The sequence below is a fragment of the Neolamprologus brichardi genome, chromosome 8, assembly GCF_056152115.1.
Source record: "Neolamprologus brichardi isolate AB-2024 chromosome 8, ASM5615211v1, whole genome shotgun sequence".
Taxonomy (NCBI): domain Eukaryota; kingdom Metazoa; phylum Chordata; class Actinopteri; order Cichliformes; family Cichlidae; genus Neolamprologus; species Neolamprologus brichardi.
The window spans coordinates 10,824,835-10,847,278 of NC_142111.1; the positions used below are offsets into that span (position 1 = coordinate 10,824,835).

The following is a 22,444-nucleotide window of genomic DNA, read 5'->3' on the forward strand; positions in this document are numbered from 1 at the left end:
TTACTATAATAATTACAAAAAATACTTTGTTCAATCTATTTCGTTTGTTGTTTTTTCAAGGAATAACACTATTTTTAACCATTTGTTGCAAAGACTTTAGCCAAGATTGTGGCTATGTGACAGCTCTCCTGGACAAACACTTCATAAATTACAATCAGGTTTCTGTGCTGTTTATTGGACTGATGACAGTTTGATGATGAGTGATGCAGGAGAATGTTCTGCTTTGCTGATCTTGGGCCTGACCTCTTCTCTTGATACTGTTGACCATCACATTATGCTCAATAAGAGAGGTCGGCAAATATCCGTAGTATCCATACCAATGCTAGTATTGGTAGCGAATATATACCAGTTCAGTATGTAGTGTTCAATAAATAGTTTTTTTTAAATAAATAATTTCATCATTAAATAATAATCATTTTAATTTATCTATATAGTGCAAAATCACAACAACAGTCAACTCAGGGTGCTTTATATAGTATTGAAAAGAAAAGAAGAAAAGAAATTAAAAAATACCTCAAATATGCACTATGAAACATGCACTTTTGTGTTGACTTACATGGCTATTGTTTGTAAGTACATTTAAACAATAGAGATTGACCCAAAGTGCTTTAAAGACGGGAACAATTAGATTCCATGTCTCAAAATAAATAAATAAACAAAAACCTAGAAAGTATCCATATCGGTCCTGTATTTACTTGGTATCAAATAAGTTTGTAAATTTAAAGTATGTTGCTATAAAGTAGTTCTCTTCATACGTGTCTGAGCGATCCTTTTTTGTGGCTGCTTTGAAGTTCAGGTCCACTTCTCTTACCTGTCGTGTGAATTTTGGGGGCTTTTACCTTTTTTTTGCACTTTCAAAGAAAATTTCCTATCACTGGGATGCAGATAATATTCAGTTATATATATCTATTAAGCCCCAAGATGTTTCTAAGTTACAGACCTTTCATAGGCAGTGAGAATTTATTAAAAGTTGGACTGCATGCAATTTTTTTAGCAAAACATCTAAGTACTCAAATATGACAATGTTAAAAATTCAGTTACACTGGCTTACCAATAATTTCAGTCCAATTTAAGATTCAGGTTTTGAATTTTAGAGCTCTGTGTGGATAACCATTACTGCACACCAGAGAACTTTTACATCCATTAATCCCCAGCTGAGTTCATGTGCAGCATACAAGACCGAGACAGAGTTTTTACAGCAGTGAGCCCCTAGACTCTGAAGCTCTCGCTCACCAACCCTAAAATCTGTGGACTCAGGGATCTCTTTCAACCAGCAGCTAAAAAAAGTAGGGGAAAAAAAGATATTTATCCTGAAAAGTGCTACATAAATAAAATTTTACCTTTAGCCTTTTATATAATTTTAAAGACAATAATGAACCTGGAAGAAAATCAAAATGAAAACTATTCATTTAAGAAATTTCTTCTTAATTAATAAATCTTTGTTGTCTTCTGTATTTTAAACACTGTTTATTAGAAAAAAATAAATAAAACGATTAAGTGTCAAAGTCTTTTTTTCCCTGTTTCAAACCTGAAAAAATACATTAGAGCTCAAAAGCATCATCAAATTTTGTTTACATTTATCCTAACAACAACCTTAATAATAATTCAACTCATCAATGCACGCAAAGCACAAAATAAAGTCCTAGCTGTCGGTATAATATACCACCCTACCTATTTACTCACTAGGTCAGCTGACTGTCCTGGGATTTTAATCCAATAAGAAACAGGTGTGTCAGTTTATCCACTTCACCTGATGACAGCTGCTGTGTCTCTCTCTACCTCCTGTAGTCCACAGTATAATCGAATGTTTTGATTAGAATTTAACATTTTAAATATAGCTATACTTGTAAAGGCTTCTCTTTAATTAATCAGGAATGTGGGGTTTGTTGGGTTATACCAGTGGTTCCCAAACTTTTTTTGCCTGGCCCCCCTTTGTTTTACAGAAAAATGTTCGCGCCCCCACACACGCACGCACTAACACATCCTCCACACACACCCATATTTTGCTCAATTGCGGTTTATTTCACACCTCAAACATTTAGTAAACAATTAAGCAAATACAAGTAATCTGCAGGTAGTAAGAAAATAAACTACTAACTCTTTTACGCTACGTCCGCACCTACACGGGTATTTTTGAAAATGCAGCTGTTTCGTCCACTCGTAAACGGCGTTTCGAATCACCGAAAACTGAGATTTTTTAAAACTCATTTTTTTGCGTTTAAGTATGGACAAGGAATACAGAGTTTGTCATGCAAGTTAAAGGTATGTGCCTTTTTTCACGTCACGCTGTGCGCCACGCTATTGCTTACATGAGAGGAATTGCAGAATGGCAGATAGTCAGATTAACAGTATTTTGTCTCTATCTTCAGGTTTTACACGCAGTTACTGTCCCTCTATTTAGAAAGGCAGAGGCATCACGGTGTAATTATTTTACATGTAGTTGTTTTTTTCCTGTGTAATAATATTCAACATTGCTATCAATACATTTTTCCAAAAAAATGCCTCTCTGTGCAAAATGGGTTTAAAAACATAAACAACTGTGGGATACTGTTTGTCCGTGATTTAGACAGGGGGAACAAATCTTGGCAGGATCAGACTGATGTTATTTGTATCCCACTGTAACTTTACTGTATAAAGAGCTAACATCTCCAAAATGTAAAGAGTAGTTAGTCATTACAAGAAGTGTTTGTGAAGTAAAAGTCAAGAATGTGGGATACTGTTTGTCCGTGATTTGGAGAGCCCAGTGTGTGCTCCCGACGAAGGAAAGACCAATTCTGCAGGGGAGACCTACCTTGGCACTTGTGCAGGTGAAACCAAAGAGAAGATATGCTTCACCATATTTTCTAGTCTTTGGCTTAGAATGAAGTTGGTTTGGAAACATATTCAGCGATACTTCATCTCCTGCTTTGCATTTGTGTGGGCGCCCCGTGCTAGCAGTATCCAAGCGTTGTTTTTTTTTTCCCTTTTCAGCTGCTGCCGTATCCACAGTTTTCGCTCTACAGTCATCATTTTACCCTCAAAGCATTCCAATCGTGGGTCACTTCCTAACGATGTGTCTCTCAAAGCTAAGAGATGCACACTTTTTGAGCTGCATAGATGCAAGTAAAGGAAGTACCTTCTAACTGACCCATTGTGATCCATTGTCTTTTCAGTGAGGAGTTTGTCTCAAGAGCAGAAAAGACTGAACGTTTTTACTCTTGTGACCACATTTTTGAGACCAGAAACATTAAAATACACTGTTGTGTAGAACAAGTCTTTTGGACCCTCGTGGTTTAAAAACGATTTTGATAGGAGTCAAGATCTTGGATTTAGAAGCAGTTTTTTAAGCAGGCGCACCAAGACAAATTTGACAGGAATTTGCTACAGAGTAACAGTTTGTCAGTATTTACTGCAGTCCAACTCAAAGCTCTTTGGCAGTTATTTTCAGATAGTGAATTTAAATGTATGGGAATGATAGAGCATTCTGATTGGCACATTAATTTCAGGCTTATTTTTCATTGGTGGATTTGTCTTCAGCAGACAGGTGGTTCAAATCTGGGCAGTTGGAGGCAGTCGATGACTTTTAGAATTATCTTTTCATTGAAAACTAATTTACCTGCTCATTTGATGGCCCTCTCTCAAAAGCTCCTGTCAGTAAGATACTGGCTGCTGGTTCTCACCATCATGTTCTTCTACAACGGCATCTTCCCCTTCATTGCTGATGCAAGGTAGAGTTCTTGACATAAAGTGTGTGCATACTGATGAAATACAGTGATGTGAAAAAAATGTTGTCCTCCTGCCTGATTTCCTGTTTTTGTTTTGTTTTTTGGTTTTTTGGTTTTTTTCCAAGCATTTGCGATAACTGGCAATGCGTCTTCACAGTGCTATGGAGGAATTTTGGCCCATTCATCTTTGCAGAATTGTTGTAATTCAGCCACTCTGGAGGGTTTTTCAGCATGAACCGGCTTTTTAAGATCATGCCACAGCATCTCAATCGAATTCAGGTCAGGTCTTTGACTAGACCACGCCAAAATGCCTCCCTTTTCCAGAGATTGGCCACCTTGTGCCAGGAAACCGTAGGGGTGAGTAGCGCGCAGACTGTAAGCCAAACAGCTGGAGTTTTAACCCCACCAGCCCCTGTGGAGATCCCTGTAGAGGATGAGGATGGAGTAGGCTGGGTGAATTGGGTTGGCCCTAGCTCCTTGTCACTCCCGGCAGGGCGAAGCTGCCATGCTATATGCCGGGTGGAGCTAGAAGAACCACTCAGCAAAGGCATATTAATGGTGGAAACTATCGAACACTAAATCGACGTACCATTCCTGACCAGTACACCACTCCCCGCATCGGTGATGCGCTTGATTGTTTGTCAGGGAGTAAGTGGTTCTCTGTCCTCGACCTTCACAGTGGCTATTACCAGATACCCATGGCGGAGGAGGACAAACAAAAGACTGCATTCATTTGTCCGTTGGGTTTCTATCAGTTCGAGAGAATGCCCCAAGGTATCACAGGGGCACACGCCACTTTCCAGAGATTGATGGAGAAGGCGGTGGGGGACATGAACCTCCTGCAGGTACTAGTGTACCTCAATGACCTAATAGTCTTTGGCAGGTCACTGGAGGAACATGAGGAGCATTGGATAAGTGCCAGTTCTGTCAGCCGAAGGTGAAGTACGTGGGACACATTGTGTCTGCGGAGGGTGTTACCCCTGATCTGAGTAAAGTAGAAGCGGTTACTAAATGGAATTCATAGCGCGGCCCAGCCAATTCCAGTCTCGGTGGAATGTCGGCAGCGACTTAGTTTTAAAATTACTCTTATTTCTCTTTCTGGGTCGCAAAATAACTTTTAACATATTTTCAGGTGAGAATGCAGCTGTGTAAACTTCAAATATCTGAGCCGACCGACACATTGTCTTCAAACCCCCGTGGTCTTTCGCTACTCGGGTTAAACATGATATATAAGTCACTTTGATAACTTAAAAATGTTATTGTTTGGCTTTTCAGTGTTTTATTTGTTCTTGGGTGAATCTGTTTGGCTGAGATTAAAGTTATTAGATTAGATTAAATTAAATTTAACTTTCTTAATCCATCGGTTGGGTTCCTCTGGGGTTTTCACACAGCTGAATAGACGTCAAACAGAAAACTGATTAAACAGAAGTGTGAGACGGTCGAGAGTTTAAGTCAGCGCCCAGTTATATTTTAGATAGCAAGGAGCAGATGGCAGCATTTCACTCCACCGAGGGAGCTCATGACGTACTACCCAGCTTTCTTTAGACCGCGAAGGCACATAAGTATGAAAGGCGGAAGAGGAAGTAGTTCCTTTGAATGTAGACAATCCGAATGATGTAGTTTCTTTCCACTGTGTTCCTGTTAATGATAAACTACAAATTTACCGTAAAGTACTAAAATATCGATATTTTAATGTGAGAATCAATTCTAGAACATAAATGATTGGTATCGGAGGAATCAATATTTCAGGATCAATCCGCACATCACTACTTTTCACCACATCATTCAGTGTCTGACCACTGCCCCTGTGCTAGCCTTTGCAGTGGTAAACAAGCCATACACCCTTCATGTGGATGCCAGTCTGAAAGGTCTTGGGGCCGTGTTATACCAAGAGCACCCCCAGGGGCTGTGGCCCGTGGCTTTTGCCAGCTGGAAATTGAGCTGCTCCGAACAGCGGTACCCATTGCACCAATTAGAGTTCCTGGCTTTGAAGTTGGCTGTCGTGGACAAATTCCATTTGTATGGCGCAAAGTTTACAGTGCGCACTGATAACAACCCGCTGACGTATGTCCTTACCACCGCAAAGCCAAATGCAACAAGGCACCGATGGCTCGCGGCTCTAGCTAGTTATGACTTTGATCTTCAGTATCAGTCTGGCAAGACTAATATAGATGCTGATTTGCTATCGAGAAACATGGTTGATGACTTGAAGGAGATTGAATGGGATCAGGTCTCTCAAAGTGGCGTAAAGTCTATTTGTAAGAGAATATGCTTTGGTGATGCAACTGAAACCAATGCGAGATACATCGATCAGTTGGGGGCACCTCCCGAGTGTGTTCCAGCTGTGTATGCTACTCAGTTAAGTCTGCCAGCAGTAGGGCAGGTGTCAAGGCCAGAGTTGTGACAAGCTCAAAGAACAGACCATGCCCTAGGCAGAGTGATTGATGCGCTGAACACTGTTACTTGGCCAAAAGGTACCCAATCTGACCCAGAGTTTGTGTTAATGAGGCGGCAGGCCAGCAAACTTGTCATGAAAGATGGGTTACTTTACAGGACAACTCAGAAGCAGTCCAGGGATGAGCTGTACCAGCTTGTGTTGCCTTCTCAATACAGAGAACAGGTATTGCGGTCTGCTCATGATGATATGGGACATTTAGGAATAGAAAGAGCCACTGACTTTCTGAAAGATAGGTTTTATTGGCCGAAAATGGCAAATGATGTGGAGCAGTATGTCAAAAACTGTGGGGTATGTGTCACCCATAAAACACCCTACAAGAGAGCAGTGTTTTTGTACCAGATCAGCAGCAAGGGTCCCATGGACTTGGTTTGCATGGATTTTCTGTCTATGGAGCCAGACTCCAAGGGGATAGGTAATGTTTTGGTGGTAACTGACCATTTTACCAGCTTTCCCCACTAAAAACCAAAAAGCCACCACGGTTGCAAAAGTGTTGGTGGACAAATATTTTGTGCACCATGGATTGCCTGCCAGAATACATTCTGACCAAGGACGAGACTTCAAGAGCCGATTAATCCGTGAGCTCTTGCGGTTATTGGGTGATAGGAAGTCTCGGACAACTCCCTATCACCCCGAGGGGGATCCGCAACCCGAGAAATTCTATCGAACTTTGTTGTCAATGTTAGCGATACTAGGGGAGGAGAAAAAGCGTACTTGGAGTCAGCATGTAGGGTCGCTAGTTCATGCATATAATAGCACGAAGAGCGATGCCACAGGGTATTCTCCCTATTTTTTGATGTTTGGGAGGGAGGCTAGGCTTCCCGTGGATATTTGTTTTGGAGCATCTCCTGATGGAACTGAGGAGAAGACTCATTTACAGTATGTGACAAACTTGAAACAGGATTTGCAGAGAGCTTATCAATTAGCCAATGACGCTGCTGATAAGGTACACAAGAGGAACAAAAGAGCTTTTGATCAACGAGTCAGTTTCCAAGCCTTGGAAGTGGGAGACAGGGTACTCCTTAAGAATCTGGGGTTGAAGGGGAAACATAAGTTGGAAGGCAAATGGAACGCTGTACCACATGTGATTGTGGGAAAACTGCCCAACCTACCGGTATATAGGGTGAAGCCACAAATGGGTCAAGGTAGTGTGAGAACCCTACACAGAGATCATTTGTTACCGATTGGGACAGAAGTGAGACTGGCAGAAGGCATGAAGTGCCAGTGAGACCACAGACTCACAGGAGGGGAAAAGGAAAAGAGAGGGTAGAAAGGAGAGATGCGAGTCAAGACACTGGGGAGTCGATTGGATCGTCAGATGTAGAATACGAGCGGTCACATGCCTGGTACAGAGACTGTGTGGAGAAAGTGTTGAGGGAGGAGTCATTTAGTGACGATTCTCCATTGGCATCGGAGGATGATGCTCAAGCTATGTTTCTATCTGAGGGCAATGCCGATGAGTCTCAGGAAGAAGCAGATGACATTTGTAGTGTAGAGAACACCGATGCAGAGTCAGAGGTGGAGAAGGAAAGACCTCTCTCAAGGAGGTTAAGGGGAAGACGGAGTATTGGGGAAGAGGTCATCAAATGCCTTATGTCAGAGATGACTGGGAAGAGAAGAATAAAGCCAGTTTTGAGACTGTCCTATGATGAACCAGGGAAGGCTAGTGACCAACCTATTACTATTGTTCACAGAGGGTGTGCAAATTCCCTGCTTCAGGATGTCTAGAGGCAAGAATCAAGCGCACCCAAATGAGCGCATCAGTGGTCATGTGCACATCACGCAGAGGGAGAGTGAGAGACGAAAAGCAGCAGCAGAGCATGGCAGTTGTATTGCTGTTTGTGTGATTCCGTGTGCGTTAATGAGACTGTAAGTGTTATTACCTTTGACAGTTTAACTGGTATGATAATAGTTATAGTTGTTTGTGTATGTTCAAGCTAAAGTTATGCCTCAGTACACTGCTATCACGTTAGTAGGTTTATTTAATTATTTAATTAATTAGCACTAAGTTAATACCAGTGGCCAGAATCTCCTCCAATGACTATATCCCGTAGTTAAAGGATTTTTCTGTTGTTTATTGTTTAGTTTAGCTGTTGTTAGCTTGCCACATTCTTGCCTTAGTACTAGCAACTGGGAAGATATGTGCTATTTAGCCAACTTCTGGTCTTATGGCGACCCCTTGTGGACATTGTAAAATATTGCTGTGTCTGAGTAGATGATGTGTTCTGATTGTTGCTTAGTTATCTTTGACCCTGCTAATTATAGTATTACCTGTTTCTGTTTCCAGACAACCATGCTTATAGTCACCTATACTGCATCTGCCACAATTATAAGTGCATATCTGGCTGTATCACAGTCGGATTTATCCTGGCGAGCCCTGCTGTAACCAGTTCTTCTGTGAAGCTTCATTAAAGACAGTGAACTAAACTCCTGGACTGCTGCAGTCTTTCTGACCGAAGACTTAGGCCAGACTTGTCTACCCAGCACCTTCCAGTATATATATTCTACAAATGGTCCTTCGAGCCGGATGGTATACAAGCTGCACTATGGCTACACCCAGAGAGTTCAACGACAACCAGCCTGCACTGAGTCCCCATCCCAGCAGGGTGCGACGCATTCCCGGACATCTGGAGGACTTCGAACTCACCTACCCAGCTCACCGTCTTTATAGTACCACAGTAAGACCAGCATCACCACTGACATCAACTTACGCAACACCACTCAGCCCTGGGAGTTCCCCTAACTACCCTGCAGCTGGTCATTATGGTACGGCAAGTGCAGGGGAAAGATGGCAGGGGCTGGAAGCACGTTGGCAAACAATAAGCCAGCAGATGAAAGAACTTGAAGTGGAAATGGACAGGGTCAGATTGACTTTGTATCCACAGAGTGCACATCTGCCTTACCCTTCATACCACTATGCAGCATTTCAGCCACATTACAGTAGCCTCCCCATTTAGAACCGGGTTACCCTGTTTGGCCTCCCAGTCCAAGAGCTGCACCTAACATTCAGCACCAGGTTCTGCATGCTCCAACACAAGCCCCTGCTCCTCAAGTGCAGGTTGACACTGCCTACATCAAACCCACAACCTGCTTCAGAAGCGATGTCTGTACCAGCCCGCGCATCCACGGCTCCTTCAGCCTGCTCGCCGCTGTGGCCAACGCAGCCTGTACTCCCTGCTCTAACACAGCCTGCATTGCCCTTCTCACTACCTCCTGCTTCTCTAATGATACCTCAGCCAGTGTCCCCTATCACACCGCAGCCAGAACGACATGTGCCTCAGCCAGTACCCTCTACCACACCGTTACAGCCTGAGCATGTCCCTGTTCGGGCGCCAAGGGCCTGGCAGTCTGCTCCACTGCCATATCCACCCGTGCATCATCCTAGAAGACCCCGTGGTCAGCACTATTATCCCACACCTCACCCAGTAGATAGTTCATATGAGCCGAGTATGATGGAGATGGCAATTGCTTCATCATTTGGCATTCCTAAACCCAAACTGACTGTATTCAGCTCAGGGAAAGAGAGTGATTTTCTTATGCTCAAAAAGGGTCTGGACAGCTTACTTGGTCCGCACAAGCATTTAAGTGAAGACTATAAGTATCAGATCCTGCTTGACCATCTCACATTCCCCTCGGCACTTCAAGTGGCAAAGAGGTATGTCAACAGTCAGACCCCATACACAAGTGCCATGCAAGCGCTCACACAGAGGTACGGACAGCCAAGGCAGCTAGTGCAGGGGGAACTGAAGGCCATTCTGAATTTCCCACCAGTCAGGGCTGGAGATTATCAAGCATTTGAGGACTTTGCTACCGCAGTTGGAACTCTGGTGGGAATGCTCAGTACAATGGAGGGCCCCTCATCATCAGAGTTGAAGTGTGGGTCTCATGTGGACACCCTACTCACCAAACTCCCCACTAACTACCGAGATGCATTTGCTGAACATTGCTTTTATCGAGGAATTATCCAAAGTGGCAGTGATCGTACATACACTCTCCCTGATCTAGTGGAGTGGCTGGAAAGGAAGGCCCAGACATTGCAGGTGTCTCGCCAAATCACAAGCCCCTTCCCAGGTGTACCAGCACATACTGAGTACAAGGACTGGAAAGCAAGGAGACAACAGAGGGTCAAACCTGCTACTATTCTGCTTGGGAGTCAGCAGGGATCGAAGCCCGCTAATCCTTCTCCGAGCCCTGCCACTGTACCACAGAGGGGTTGTGATAAAGTTGAGGAATGTGTAAACGAAAAAAAAAAAAAAAGGTGAAGTTCCAAGAGTGTCTGTTATACATTCAAGATCTGTGGAGTTTTATTTGTTTTCAGCAGCCTTGGGTGATGTCTGATGAGGACATCCAGACAATTAGAAGGGGGAGGATATAGCCCGGGTATATTTTATGGGGCTAAGTTTTATTTCCAGTTGGATATATCTGAACAGTTCTGTTGTTTATTTTACTGTGTTGGTAGTAGTGGTAAGGAAGTGTGTTTAGGTCCTTTTACTTTGAAAGGAAGGGAGCGGAAGGAGAGACGGGGTAGCGGCGTGCAGCCACGAGAGAGCAGAGGAGAGAGAAAAGCGTGCGCGAGATGCGGCTAGCACGGAGTGGGAGGCTACTGACTGCCAAGGCAGGCCGATCAAGTTTGCTGCTTAAAAGGAGTAAGCGTGCAGCTCGGCAACCTAAGGGACGGACCTCTCGGTGTGCTGTGAGTGTATTGTGGACAGAAGAATAAGGTTTCCAGGTAGGAGCTCCATTTTGTTTTCTTTTAGGACCGTTGGTTCCTACGCACCCTAGCATCAATCCAGGCCTGCACCGAGGGGACTTGGGAAACTGGGTGGTGTGTGAGAGAGAGAGAGTGTGTGTGTGTGGGGCCCATTACGGTAAAGAACTGTGTAACTGTTATTATTGTTATATTTTATCATTGCAAGAGACTTCTTACTTTATTGATTTATTAGGTGTTTACCAGTTCATTAAGTAAACCTGCTTGGTTTCAACAGAAGATCTTGTGTCTGGTACTGTTTCTTATCTATAGTTCAGAGTAAGATAAAGGTGTTATATGTATGTAACTCTGGGGAGCTTGCACTGAGGGCAACTGGGTAAGTTCAAGGTAACTAGAACTCAGGGCGTACCTGGCTATAGTGGAGTACTGAGTCAGGGGCGCTACATTTATCAAGTTACCCAAATATTTCAGCAATTACAGAATTACAGCTAAAAGAATATTAACATATCAGAATTCGCATTTTCTTCAGGAAACACATTCTCTTTATAGTTAACCTTAGTGTGTAAAGATGACTCCTAATTTACATGAACAAATTGGAATCTATTAGATATGATTTACACAGTATTTGTAAAAGCTACCACATGCTCTAATCTCTGTAATAAAATTTCATGGTCGACAGTATTGAACGCTGCACTGAGGTCTAGCAGGACAAGCACAGAGATGAGTCCGCTGTCAGAGGCTATAAGAAGATCATCTGTAACCTTCACTAAAGCTGTTTCTGTGCTGTGATGAGCTCTGAAACCTGACTGAAACTCTTCAAATAAGCCATTCCTCTGCAGATGATCTGTTAGCTGTTTTACAACTAGTCTTTCGAGAACTGTTTGAATGAAAAATAAAGGTTGGAGATTGGCCTGTAATTAGCTAAGGCTGCTGGGTCAAAAGATGGCTTTTTAAGTAATGGTTTAAACTACTGCCACCTGTGGTACATAGCCGATTATTAGAGATAGGTCGATCATCTGTAAGATTGAAGCATAAATTAATGGCAGGACTTCTTCGAGCAGTCTTGTAGGAATGGGGTCTAAAAGACACGTTGATGGTTTGGAGGAAGTAATTACTGAAGTTAACTCAGAAAGGTCAATTGGAGAAAAAATACTTTAAAGAAATAACAATGGTACTGAAGGTAAGTAAGTAAGTAGGTAAAATGTTATTTGTATAATACCTTTCAAGATCAAAATCACAAAGTCACAGAAAAGCTAAAACAAAAAACAAAAACAAGAATGAACCAAAAGCAAGTTTAAAAGATGAGTTTTTAGCTTTTTTTTGTTTAAAGAGACCACTGAGTCCACAGATCTCAAGCTCAAAGGGAGAGAGTTCCAGTCTGACAAAAGATGGTTTTCAGGAAATATTATTAAGTTTTCAGTTTCTATGCCATATGTCAGAAAAAGATCTAGAGTTCGACATGGATGTGAAAATCACCCACAACAATCATTTTATCTGAGCTGAGCACTAAATCAGGTAAAAAGTCTGAGAAATATGGCACAAACTCTAAGTAAGTCCCAGATGGATGATAGATAACAAAAAATAAAAAAGGTTTTTGTGTGTTCCAGCTGGGGTGGAAAAGGCTAAGCATCAGGCTTTCGAATGAATTAAGACTCTGTCTGGGTCTTTGGTTGATTAACAAAGTCGAGTTAAGATTGCGGATTTTATGTGTAAATTTAACAGGTGGAAAGAAGCTGCAGACAGTGTTAAATCCTCCCAATTCTTTCGATCTTTGGGCTGAAGGAAGGACAGTACTCGGTTTATAGATGCTCAATCAACAATCCTTTATTCCATACAATTCAACACTTTATGAGCATAAACCATCTGGATGGGGAGACATACATGAAGAGGGTCACAGCAAATCTCAAACTGGTTGAGGGTTACTCAAACTCTTATAGCCTCTAGTGGCCCCCACCTAGTCGTAAAAACCTAAACATTCACATTCTTTCTCCTAGCGAGCCTGACTTATGGCCTTGGCTCCCTATTTTGTCTACCTTCAACAACGGTGGGGGTGTAGTCTCCTGTGAAATGTGCTCTCTGTCTCCTCTACTATCAGAAAAAGCAAGGTCCTGACTCTCTGAAAACAGTATTTTTTATAACTCAGCAGTATAATGCATCATAAACAATATCATTCATTCACACTGAATTGGCAGTCTAATGTAATACAAATCAGTTTAATAACTGTAATAGTTATCACCTTCTTCTAATTCAGGAGAATACTACAAACTACTACATAATAATTTCACAATCTTTAATTAGGGGTATAACATGGCATAAGATAATATTATACTCTCACAACAGGCAGTTAAGTCTGCAACACTTATTCCTAGTCCCAACTCTGGATAGTCACGTTTACGCAACAGTATAATATATATAACATGATTTAGTAACAGCAGTAATGTCCACACAGTTATTCATGGCAGTAGTCATTATAGCTATTTCAACAGGCATAAAATGTGTTTTAAAATTGAATTATCTACTTATCTCCTGCCGATAAAGTAAATAAATGAAATAAATGAAAGCATTCAAGAACACTTTGACTTAAAGAACATTGAAGTAGAAGACTTTTTGATTTGGCAGGACTCTTCACATGCTTTTCTTGCAAGAAGAATCTCAGTCAGGGAGGCGACCAAGAACCTGACGTTGACTTTAATGGTAGTTCTGTGACGTGAGAAATACTGCTGACGACCATTTCAGCAGCACCTTACTCAGTCCCTTTATAGTAGTGATGCTTAGATTCATTCACTCAATTCCAACTTTATACTGTAGTGTAAAGACAGTATAAATGGCATATTTGCCTGAACTGAATTTAGTAAGAGAGCTTTTGTTCATTTAGCACCCTTGGCTTTGAACAAACTGCAAAACGAATGGAAAATTAGTTCATTTCATTAAGTGCTTTTAAATCTAAACTATGAATCCTTGAGGCCAAGTCCATAACATGCAGCTGTTTCAATTAGATTGATTGTCATTTTAACTGATTTTTAAATTTTTAGTTGAATTTTATTGAATTTTATTTTTTTCATTTATTTTTGCATGCGTGTTGTTGCTGCATGTGTTTAATTGAGTAATTTCTGTAACTGTGAGACATTTGCTTCTGCCCATCTTGGCCAGGTCTCCCTTGAAAAGGAGGTTTTTAATCTCAATAGGACCTTCCTGGTTAAATAAATATTATTAAAATAAATAAATAAATATAGACCTCAATTCCCTTTCACTGCAGGTGTCTGCAAAAATGGTCAGTAGAATTTTTCTTCAAGAACTACTTTGAGTACTTTTCAGAAGCTGTACTTTTTCACTTTTACGTTAAAAATTACTTCAGTAGTTCAACTTTTAAATGAGTATTTTTTTAATCCAGGTATTTATACTTCTACTACTACTACTACTACTAAAGAAAGTGTGCACTTTTTCCTTGTCTGTTCATTTGGCTCTTCCTCTCCTCTGCCTGGGTGAGCAGCTTTCAGTTCAAGTTTCTTCTTGTGCCTGCCCTGACTTCTTGGTTGTCTTGTTCAGGATCCCATCCTGTAAGGGTGGGGGGCATCATTAACTTTCTGCTGATAGTGTTTCGAGAAAATAAAGTCATGAGGTAACCTAATGAGGTAACTTCAGATGTCTGACCTGTCTGTGATCAACAACGTTAAGGAGCACTGAGGTCACAATGCAGCTGATGGTGTTGGCCAACATGAAGATCATCATCCTCTGCCAACGCCACAGCGGGATCTTAGTTTCACTGCAACACAAATGGAGAAACTGCAGAGCTAAACAAGACTGGAAGGACAATTAGTGCTTTACAAAAAGGTAGAGTTGTGTGTGGGATTTCCCATGCACCCTTGAATGCACCATAGGTGTGCATGTGTGCAGCTTCATCTCAGAGACAAACAGCAGCTAAACAACTGACAGTGCGTGTGCTCATGAGACCGTATGTTTAAAGATGTACTTCACTTAGTCATGTTTTTGTTTAGCCATGTTTAGCATGTTTGATGACATATGAGCAGTTCTTTGTGCTTCTGTTTAAATGAGGTTATGCATAAGTGGCAGTTCGCTAACATAACAGATTTTATTACTGACTAGCTTCTAGCAGAGAGATTTGTTGTTTCTGTGCTCTGTGTACTGGATGTTAAATAGTGTGAAGTTAATTTCATTGCATAGCTGTATGCGGTGTGTTAATTCATATTATCTGACTTTAGGTTTACAGAACCAGTCTGAAGTAATATGCCAGCATATTTATTTATATACTGTATTTGAGTACAGCTCAGCTGTATCTTTATGTGTATGATGTAATTTGAAGTGTAACTGGTTTGCATGGTTATTGTTTGTACACACACACACACACACACACACACACGTGAACATTAACAAATGTTCTGACCCGGGTTCAGGGTTACAGGCAGAGGTCTGGTTTGTATCAGTAATCTGTGCTGACTTGCTGTGTTTTTAATAAATAACTTTGCAGTGAGACGTACCTTTTTCTGCCGGCTGCGCCACTGCGTTATCTTTAAAACAAAGGGTCAAAAATCATATCCTTTGCTGTCGTTTACATGAACAGAGTGAGCGGCTGCTACGCTTCTTCTGCAGCTAATGTTGGGAAACTCATATCTTAAAACCACGTGGGTGGAGTGTTTGTTGCTTAGTAACCTACTGCTGTCTTGGCCCCTCCACCAGCATGTGGGTCTAGCACACCGAGTGTCACGGTTGTGACTTCTCAATTTTAAATATGAAGAACGACAACTTGGACTCTGCCTGTTTTGTTCCACACTCATTTGAACATTAACAAATGTTCTGACCCGACACTCTGAAGTGATTGCTGCCAGCTCAGCTTTCATGGAACCTTCTAAACAAGTGCACTGCAATGAGATTCTAATGTCAGGTTCTCCCCACCTGGACTTGGTGCCTAGTATCTGTCCAACAATGAGATTGGAGATCCCGACCCCAAACATCTGTACGGAGGTGGCCAGGCCGGTGGCAGTTCCCAGAGTCGCCTGAGGTACGACAAGGGGAATAGACGGCCACATGCTGGCCTGGAATGCCACACAGGCAGCAACAAGTTTAACATACTAGGAAATACATTAACTCATAGTAATAATTTACCATTTTAACTCGGACGTCTAAGATTCTATTTATAAAAAATGAATTAAAAAAATAAAATCCGCACTCACAGCAGCAAAGGAGTAGGTGACTCCCAGCCATATGGTTGAAACCAGAGGAGGGACAAAAGTGAAAGCCAGGAGTCCAAACACAGGCAGCGTGAGGACGGCGCTCGCCAATGCAAAAACTCCCCGCAGACCCACATAATCCTGAAACACATGGCAGCGAGAGTGTTTCAAGATTCCTCCTGGACCTGATGAAGGTTTATTCCTATTAAAAGGGAGTTTTTCTTCCCACTGTCACAAAGTCCTTGCTCATGGGGGGTCTTAGCTTACCATATAAAGCACCCTACAGGGACGGTTGTTTTTATCTGGTGCAGTATGAATAAAATTGAATTGAAGAAAGGAATAAGATTTGGGTTGAAATGAAAGATACACACAATGAGAATGCCCACGATGGGTGACAGGACCACTAAGCTGTCATAGACTGCTCCCACAATATAAGCTGCCTCCTTCTGGCTGTAGTAGCTGTACTTATCGTGGATGAACTTGCTGGGATATGAAGAAAAAAAAAAAGAAGACAGATGTGAATATTTAGGTTTAAGTTTCACGGATTACTCTGAAAGCGGTTCTACAGTAGCTTGCAAAAGTATTCGGCCCCCTTGAACTTTCCCACATTTTTTCACATTACAGCCACAAACATGAATCAATTTTATTGGAATTCCACATGAAAGACCAATACAAAGTGGTGTACATGTGAGAAGTGGAATGAAAATCATACACATTGAATTTCTTGCAAGGATTTCAGTTTTCTATATGTGCCAACCTGGTAGAGACATACCCTAAAAGACTGGCAGCTGTAATTGCAGCAAAAGGTGGTTCTACAAAGTATTGACTCAGGGCGCTGAATAATTATGCACACACACCACTTTTCAGTTATTTATTTGTAAAAAATGTTTGGAGTGTATGATTTTCATTCCACTTCTCACATGTACACCACTTTGTATTGGTCTTTCATGTGGAATTCGAATAAAATTGATTCATGTTTGTGGCTGTAATGTGACAAAATGTGGGAAAGTTCAAGGGGGCCGAATACTTTTGCAAGCCACTGTACATGCACAAGCCTGTATGCTCACACTTTATATCGAGAACTCTACCTTGCATCAGCGATGAAGGGGAAGATGCCGTTGTAGAAGAACATGATGGTAAGAACCAGCAGCCAGTATCTTACTGACAGGAGCTTCACATCCTGAATCCTCTACACATAAAAACACACAACAATAAATGATGCTCCCCACACAGATCACTAGTGTTTCCATAATACTGAAAAATTAAGGTTTTAATCTTCAGTGTTATGTATGCATGTTGTTTTTATTAAAGGATATTGATCGTACCACTTTGCGAGACTCTTCTTGGATGGCTCCATCGAGACCCATCTGTCTCACTCCAATCTTGTCCAAGGTGCTCACAATGACAGAAGAAGCGAAGCCCAGCACACACAACAGTGCGCCTAAGAAACAATAACATGAGAAACCCAGGTCACATGGCACCACACCATAATCCTTGAGATTTCTTCGCATTCGTCACCTACCACCCCAGAGTGTCCACTGCATGCCATATTTTTCTTCAAACGTCTGCGTGAGGAAGAAGTTCAACACCGAGCCCAGCCGCGAGAAGGCCAGGGTCAGGCTGAAAGCCAAAGCCAACTCCTTCCCTTTGAACCAGAAGGTTGTGATGCGTTTCTGAACAACTAATGAAGAAGGAGAAAGGTAACTGAGCGGTTAAGAAATGCTCCTCAAAGGCGATGCTGCAGAGAATATTTGTTCATATCCATGAAGGAAACTTACCAGTCAGAGATCCATTGCCTGATCCAAACAGCAGACGGCCGGTGAGCATTAGCGGCAGCAAGTAGGGAGATCCCTTGAAGTGAGAGCCGAGAGCAAACAGTGATGAGCCCAAAACACAGAGAAAAGAGAAGAGAAATACACCGACTGCAAAGAGGAGCAAAAGAAATGGTTGTACCATCATTTTACTGTCAGTAGATTAAAAATAACTGCAGACCATGCAGAGAGAAAACATAAAACAAAACTTACAGCGATTTCCTAATTTGTCAATGAGGAATCCAGCCAGGATCACCACTATTGCATTCCTGTTGATAACCGAGAGAAGCTTCTCATTGATAAGCCACTTTTCTGCATTTTCACAGTGAAATCAATGCATTAACGTGCTTACGTCCAAGCATAGATGGCATAGAGAAGATTGTACTGCTGAGGGGTCATCCCCAGTCCCTCCACACAGTCCACTGTCCCGTTGATCACCGTTGCATTGGGACACGTCAGGTTCTGTCAAAAAACAACAGTCAAACATTAAAAACAACATCAGTCTTTCCCTGCTGATAATCAAGTCGTGCAATATTGATGCGATCTGTAAGCTGCGCTGCCTCTTGCTCACCCCTTGGAACTGATCCTGTAACACACTGGGAATGTCGACGCAAAAGTAGGACCCAAAGGTCAGCAGACAGTTAAAGAAGAGCACCACAAAGCGATAGTATGCTGCAAGGCAGTGACGCACAATAAAGAAAGGACAACATCAGGTGATTTAAAAATGCAGCAGCCTCAGATCAATATAACAAATACTTTATTATGTCTGAGGATATTTTTGGTTTTTAACAAAGTGCTACTGTGCAACCTGGCACTGTTTTTTGTTTTTAAAGGAGGAAAAAGTATATGTAATTCTTCTTGTTCTGTAAAGTTAAGCTTATGAATTACGAAAAACAGAGTGGAGAATTATGTGTGCTAATTACGCACAGAGCGAACTGAGTTTCGTGTTCAGCCAACTTCTCCTACAGTCACGAGCTCTTTTTGTGACACTGGAAGTATAAAATGCTGAGTTGGTCACTAAGAGGTGACAAACAATAAAGAAAGGGCAACATCAGGTGATTTAAAAAGGCGGCAGCCTCAGATCAATATAGCAAATACTTGTTATGTCTGAGGACATTTTTGGCTTTCAACAAAGCGCTATTGTGCGACCCGGCACGTTTTGGTTTTTAGCTTGTTTTTAAGGAGAAAAAAGTATGTAATTCTGTAATCCTAGCGGAAGTATAAAATGCTTAGATTTTAGGGAAGTGTGTTCAGGGTTACAAGCAGAGGTCTGGTTTGTATCAGTAATCTGTGCTGACTTGCTGTGTTTTTAACAAATAACTTTGCAGTGAGACGTACCTTTTTCTGCCGGCTGCGCCATTGCGTTATCTTTAAAACAAAGGGTCAAAAATCAAATCCTTCGCTGTCGTTTACATGAACAGAGTGAGCGGCTTCTACGCTTCTTCTGCAGCTGATGTTGGGAAACTCATATCTTAAAACCATGTGGACGGAGTGTTTGTTGCTTAGTAACCTACTGCTGTCTTGGCCCCTCCACCAGCATGTGGGTCTGGCACACCGAGTGTCACGGTTCTGGGTCAGTTTGACCCAGCGAGTCCTGCCAGGAAACGTTGCAGTAAGGAGGAAATAGAAGAGGACAGGCTGAAAGTGAAGGAGAGGAAGGAGGCGAGAGAGCGGCGAGAGCCCAGGAGAAGGAGGAGAGGAGACAGGAGCAGCAGAGGAGGAGAGAAGTGGCCAAGGCCAAGACCCTCAAGAGTCTCCGGCCAGAAAACTGCCTCAAATGCATCACTGTCTGCATACTTAACTTGAACTTAACTTTCCAACTACAATTTGAGGCCAACTTTAAAAATTAAATAAATATGTTAGGGTGACCAAAGGTCCTCTTTTCCCCGGTCATATCCACTTTTCACGTTCTGTCCGGGGCGTCCTGGGGAATTTTCGAGATGGATGAAAATGTCCGGGTTTTCCTATAGGCATACAGAGGACCCATATGTGCGACTTTGTCCCGAACTGCTGCGTTGTAAGTGGTTGTTCCATGCTCACAGACGGGACAGAGTGCGCAGCAGCGCGCTGAAAAGATGCCACAAGATGCCAAAGCGCAAGTGCATCTTTTTAGACAAACTGCAAAACAAATTTCCCATTTACCATCCCTTGGAATAAATGGGAGATCAGATGTTGGAAGACGGCAGGGCTGTTGCAGAAACCGAAGGGCATCACCAGGTACTCCCAGTGCCCGTTAGGGGTGATGAAGGCCGTCTTCCATTTGTCCCCTTCCCTGATGCGCACCAAATTGTAGGCGCTGCGCAGGTCCAGTTTGGTGAAGATGCAGGCCTGGGAGAGGGAGTCGAGTGCGGTGGATAGCAGAGGAAGAGGATGGCGGTTCTTGATAGTGACGTTATTCAGGCCCCAATAATCTATACAGGGGCGGAGCCCACCATCTTTCTTCTTGACGAAGAAGAATCCAGCAGCAGCAGGAGAGGTGGAAGGGCGAATGAAGCCCTGTTGGAGAGCCTCAGCAACGTACTCTGGCCTTAGTCTCTTCAGAAGACAGAGAGAACAGGCGACCACGAGGGGGGACCGCTCCCGGGAGGAGCTCAATGGCCATGTCATAGGAATGATGAGGAGGTAGAGTGGAGGCTTGCCTCTTACTGAAGACCTCAGGTAGGTCGTGGTAAGCCGGAGGGATCTTATCCAGATCGATGGGCTCCGGGGGAGAGGCCTCTTCTGACTTGGAGTTCATTTCGGTCCGAGGGAGAAGGCAACGGCGTGGACACTGGGGACTCCAATCCAGGATCTGGCAGGAAGACCAGGAGATATGGGGGTCATGTTGACGGAACCAGGGGTATCCTAGGATGAGAGGAAGTGGCCGAGACTACTAGAAACCGGATCTCCTCCTGATGATCCCCAATAGACATGCAAACCGGCCGGGTCTGGAACTGGATCGGGTAGGGTTGGAGGGGTCTCCCATCTACTGAGGTCACCGGGAGAAATCGATCAACAGGAGTCAATGGAATGCGAAGTCGAAAGGCTAGTTTTTGGTCGATGAAGTTCTCAGCTGCTCCGGTATCCAGGAGAGCTTCAGATGAGAACTGTTGGTGTTTCAGCTGAAATATTACTGGTAACAGAAAACGAGAGGGGTCAGAGGAGTGTGATGGGCCAGGTGGGACTCCCCCGCAGTCTACCTGGCGTCGTTGTTTCCCAGATGTAGCGGGCACTGGGGACGACAGTGTCGAGCTGATCCACAGTAGGCGCAGAGACCCTCACGCCAGCGTCTCTCTCTCTCCTCTTTAGACAGTCTACCCAGCTGCATGGGCTCCTCGCTGGACATACTGCTTGGGCTAGCAGCTGCTCCTTCTGAGGGGGAGGAGACTGCGAAGACGTGGCCCTCTGAGGCTAGAAGGGTTTGAAAGCCCGAGGGGTGTGGCGAGGCCGCGACATCACTCGTTAGTCGATCTTCAGGGCGAGGTCCACGGCCTCATCCAGAGTTTTGGGGGGCTCACGACCAGTCATCTCATCTCGGATGTAATCAGCCAGTCCCTCCAAAAAATGGAGCGTAGAGAAGCATCTCCTCACTTTAGCTTAGCGGCCAGGGTACGGAATTGTGAAGCAAAGTGACAGACGGGTCGATTGCCCTGGCGTAAATGGAGCAGCTGTGACTCCACTTCCACTTCACTGCTCGGGGGAACAAACTTCTTTTTTAATTCTTCTACAAACAGGGCATAGTCATTGCAAGCTGCGGATTTATTGTTGTAGAGAGCCGCGGCCCATTCCTGGGCCTGGCCAGACAAGAGAGAGGTTAACATTGCAACTTTTGCACGGGCGGTGGCGTATTTAGTGGGCTGACATTCAAACAGCATGTTTAAAGTGGCGAGCAAACCATCAGGCCGGCCATCGACTCCGTTCCACTTATCTGGTAGTCCAATCCAGGGTTCTGCGCTCACTGGCGTTGGCTGACGTTGCAACGAGGTGACGGAAGTGGAAAGTTGGAGGACAGTTTCAGTGAGAGATTCCATTTTTGTGCTCATCCGATCTACCACACCACGAAGATATATTACTTCGGCTTTCAGCCGTTCGAATTCCGCTGGGTCTATGACGGGCTCAGACATCCTGTCACGATCGGGGGAAACGCGCGAATTAAACACAGTAATTCGGCGTGCCCGTGTGCCGTGCTGGCTAGACCCAAACACGGCGAAGGCTAGCGATGGGTTGGCACGCAGTTACTCTAGTAACGATCAGTGCACGAAGTGCAGCTTCAGAACCGACGTTACAGACGGAGAGCGAGCGGAGCCGGGATGAGAAAAAGAGTCAAGAGGGAAAACACAGTGGCTGAAGCAGGCGGAGACTGACGTCGGCAAGGATTCGGAGCTCCTGACATGAAGAGAACGATGTCTGAGTGGCGAACAAGTGGGTGGTGTCTCTCTTTTAAACCCGATCCCGTGATCAGCTGATCACTTCCTGACAAAGTCACTCTTTGAGCTCTTAATAAAATCCAGTACTGTGGCATTTCTCAGACTTAAGTAACCATGGAACAGAGAATATATTCCCAAACATACTTTGACTTGAAGAATGGTGGCGCGCAAAAC

General features: G+C 43.3%; 1 protein-coding gene across 1 annotated transcript; it reads right to left on the bottom strand.

Annotated features, from left to right (window-relative positions):
• Window positions 1-12,680: 12,680 nt before the first annotated feature.
• LOC148101744 (lysosomal dipeptide transporter MFSD1-like) lies at window positions 12,681-22,036 on the bottom strand. The gene is made up of 13 exons (XM_087845414.1): window positions 19,203-22,036; window positions 18,436-18,536; window positions 18,217-18,326; window positions 18,078-18,133; window positions 17,832-17,975; window positions 17,576-17,734; window positions 17,379-17,494; window positions 17,142-17,242; window positions 16,425-16,536; window positions 16,057-16,194; window positions 15,779-15,918; window positions 14,519-14,630; window positions 12,681-14,422 (listed from the first exon to the last, which is right to left on the bottom strand). Exons 1-13 carry the CDS (start codon window positions 19,222-19,224, stop codon window positions 14,366-14,368), a joined length of 1,368 nt encoding a protein of 455 aa, XP_087701540.1. The 5' UTR covers window positions 19,225-22,036; the 3' UTR covers window positions 12,681-14,365.
• Between the last annotated feature and the right edge of the window lie 408 nt (window positions 22,037-22,444).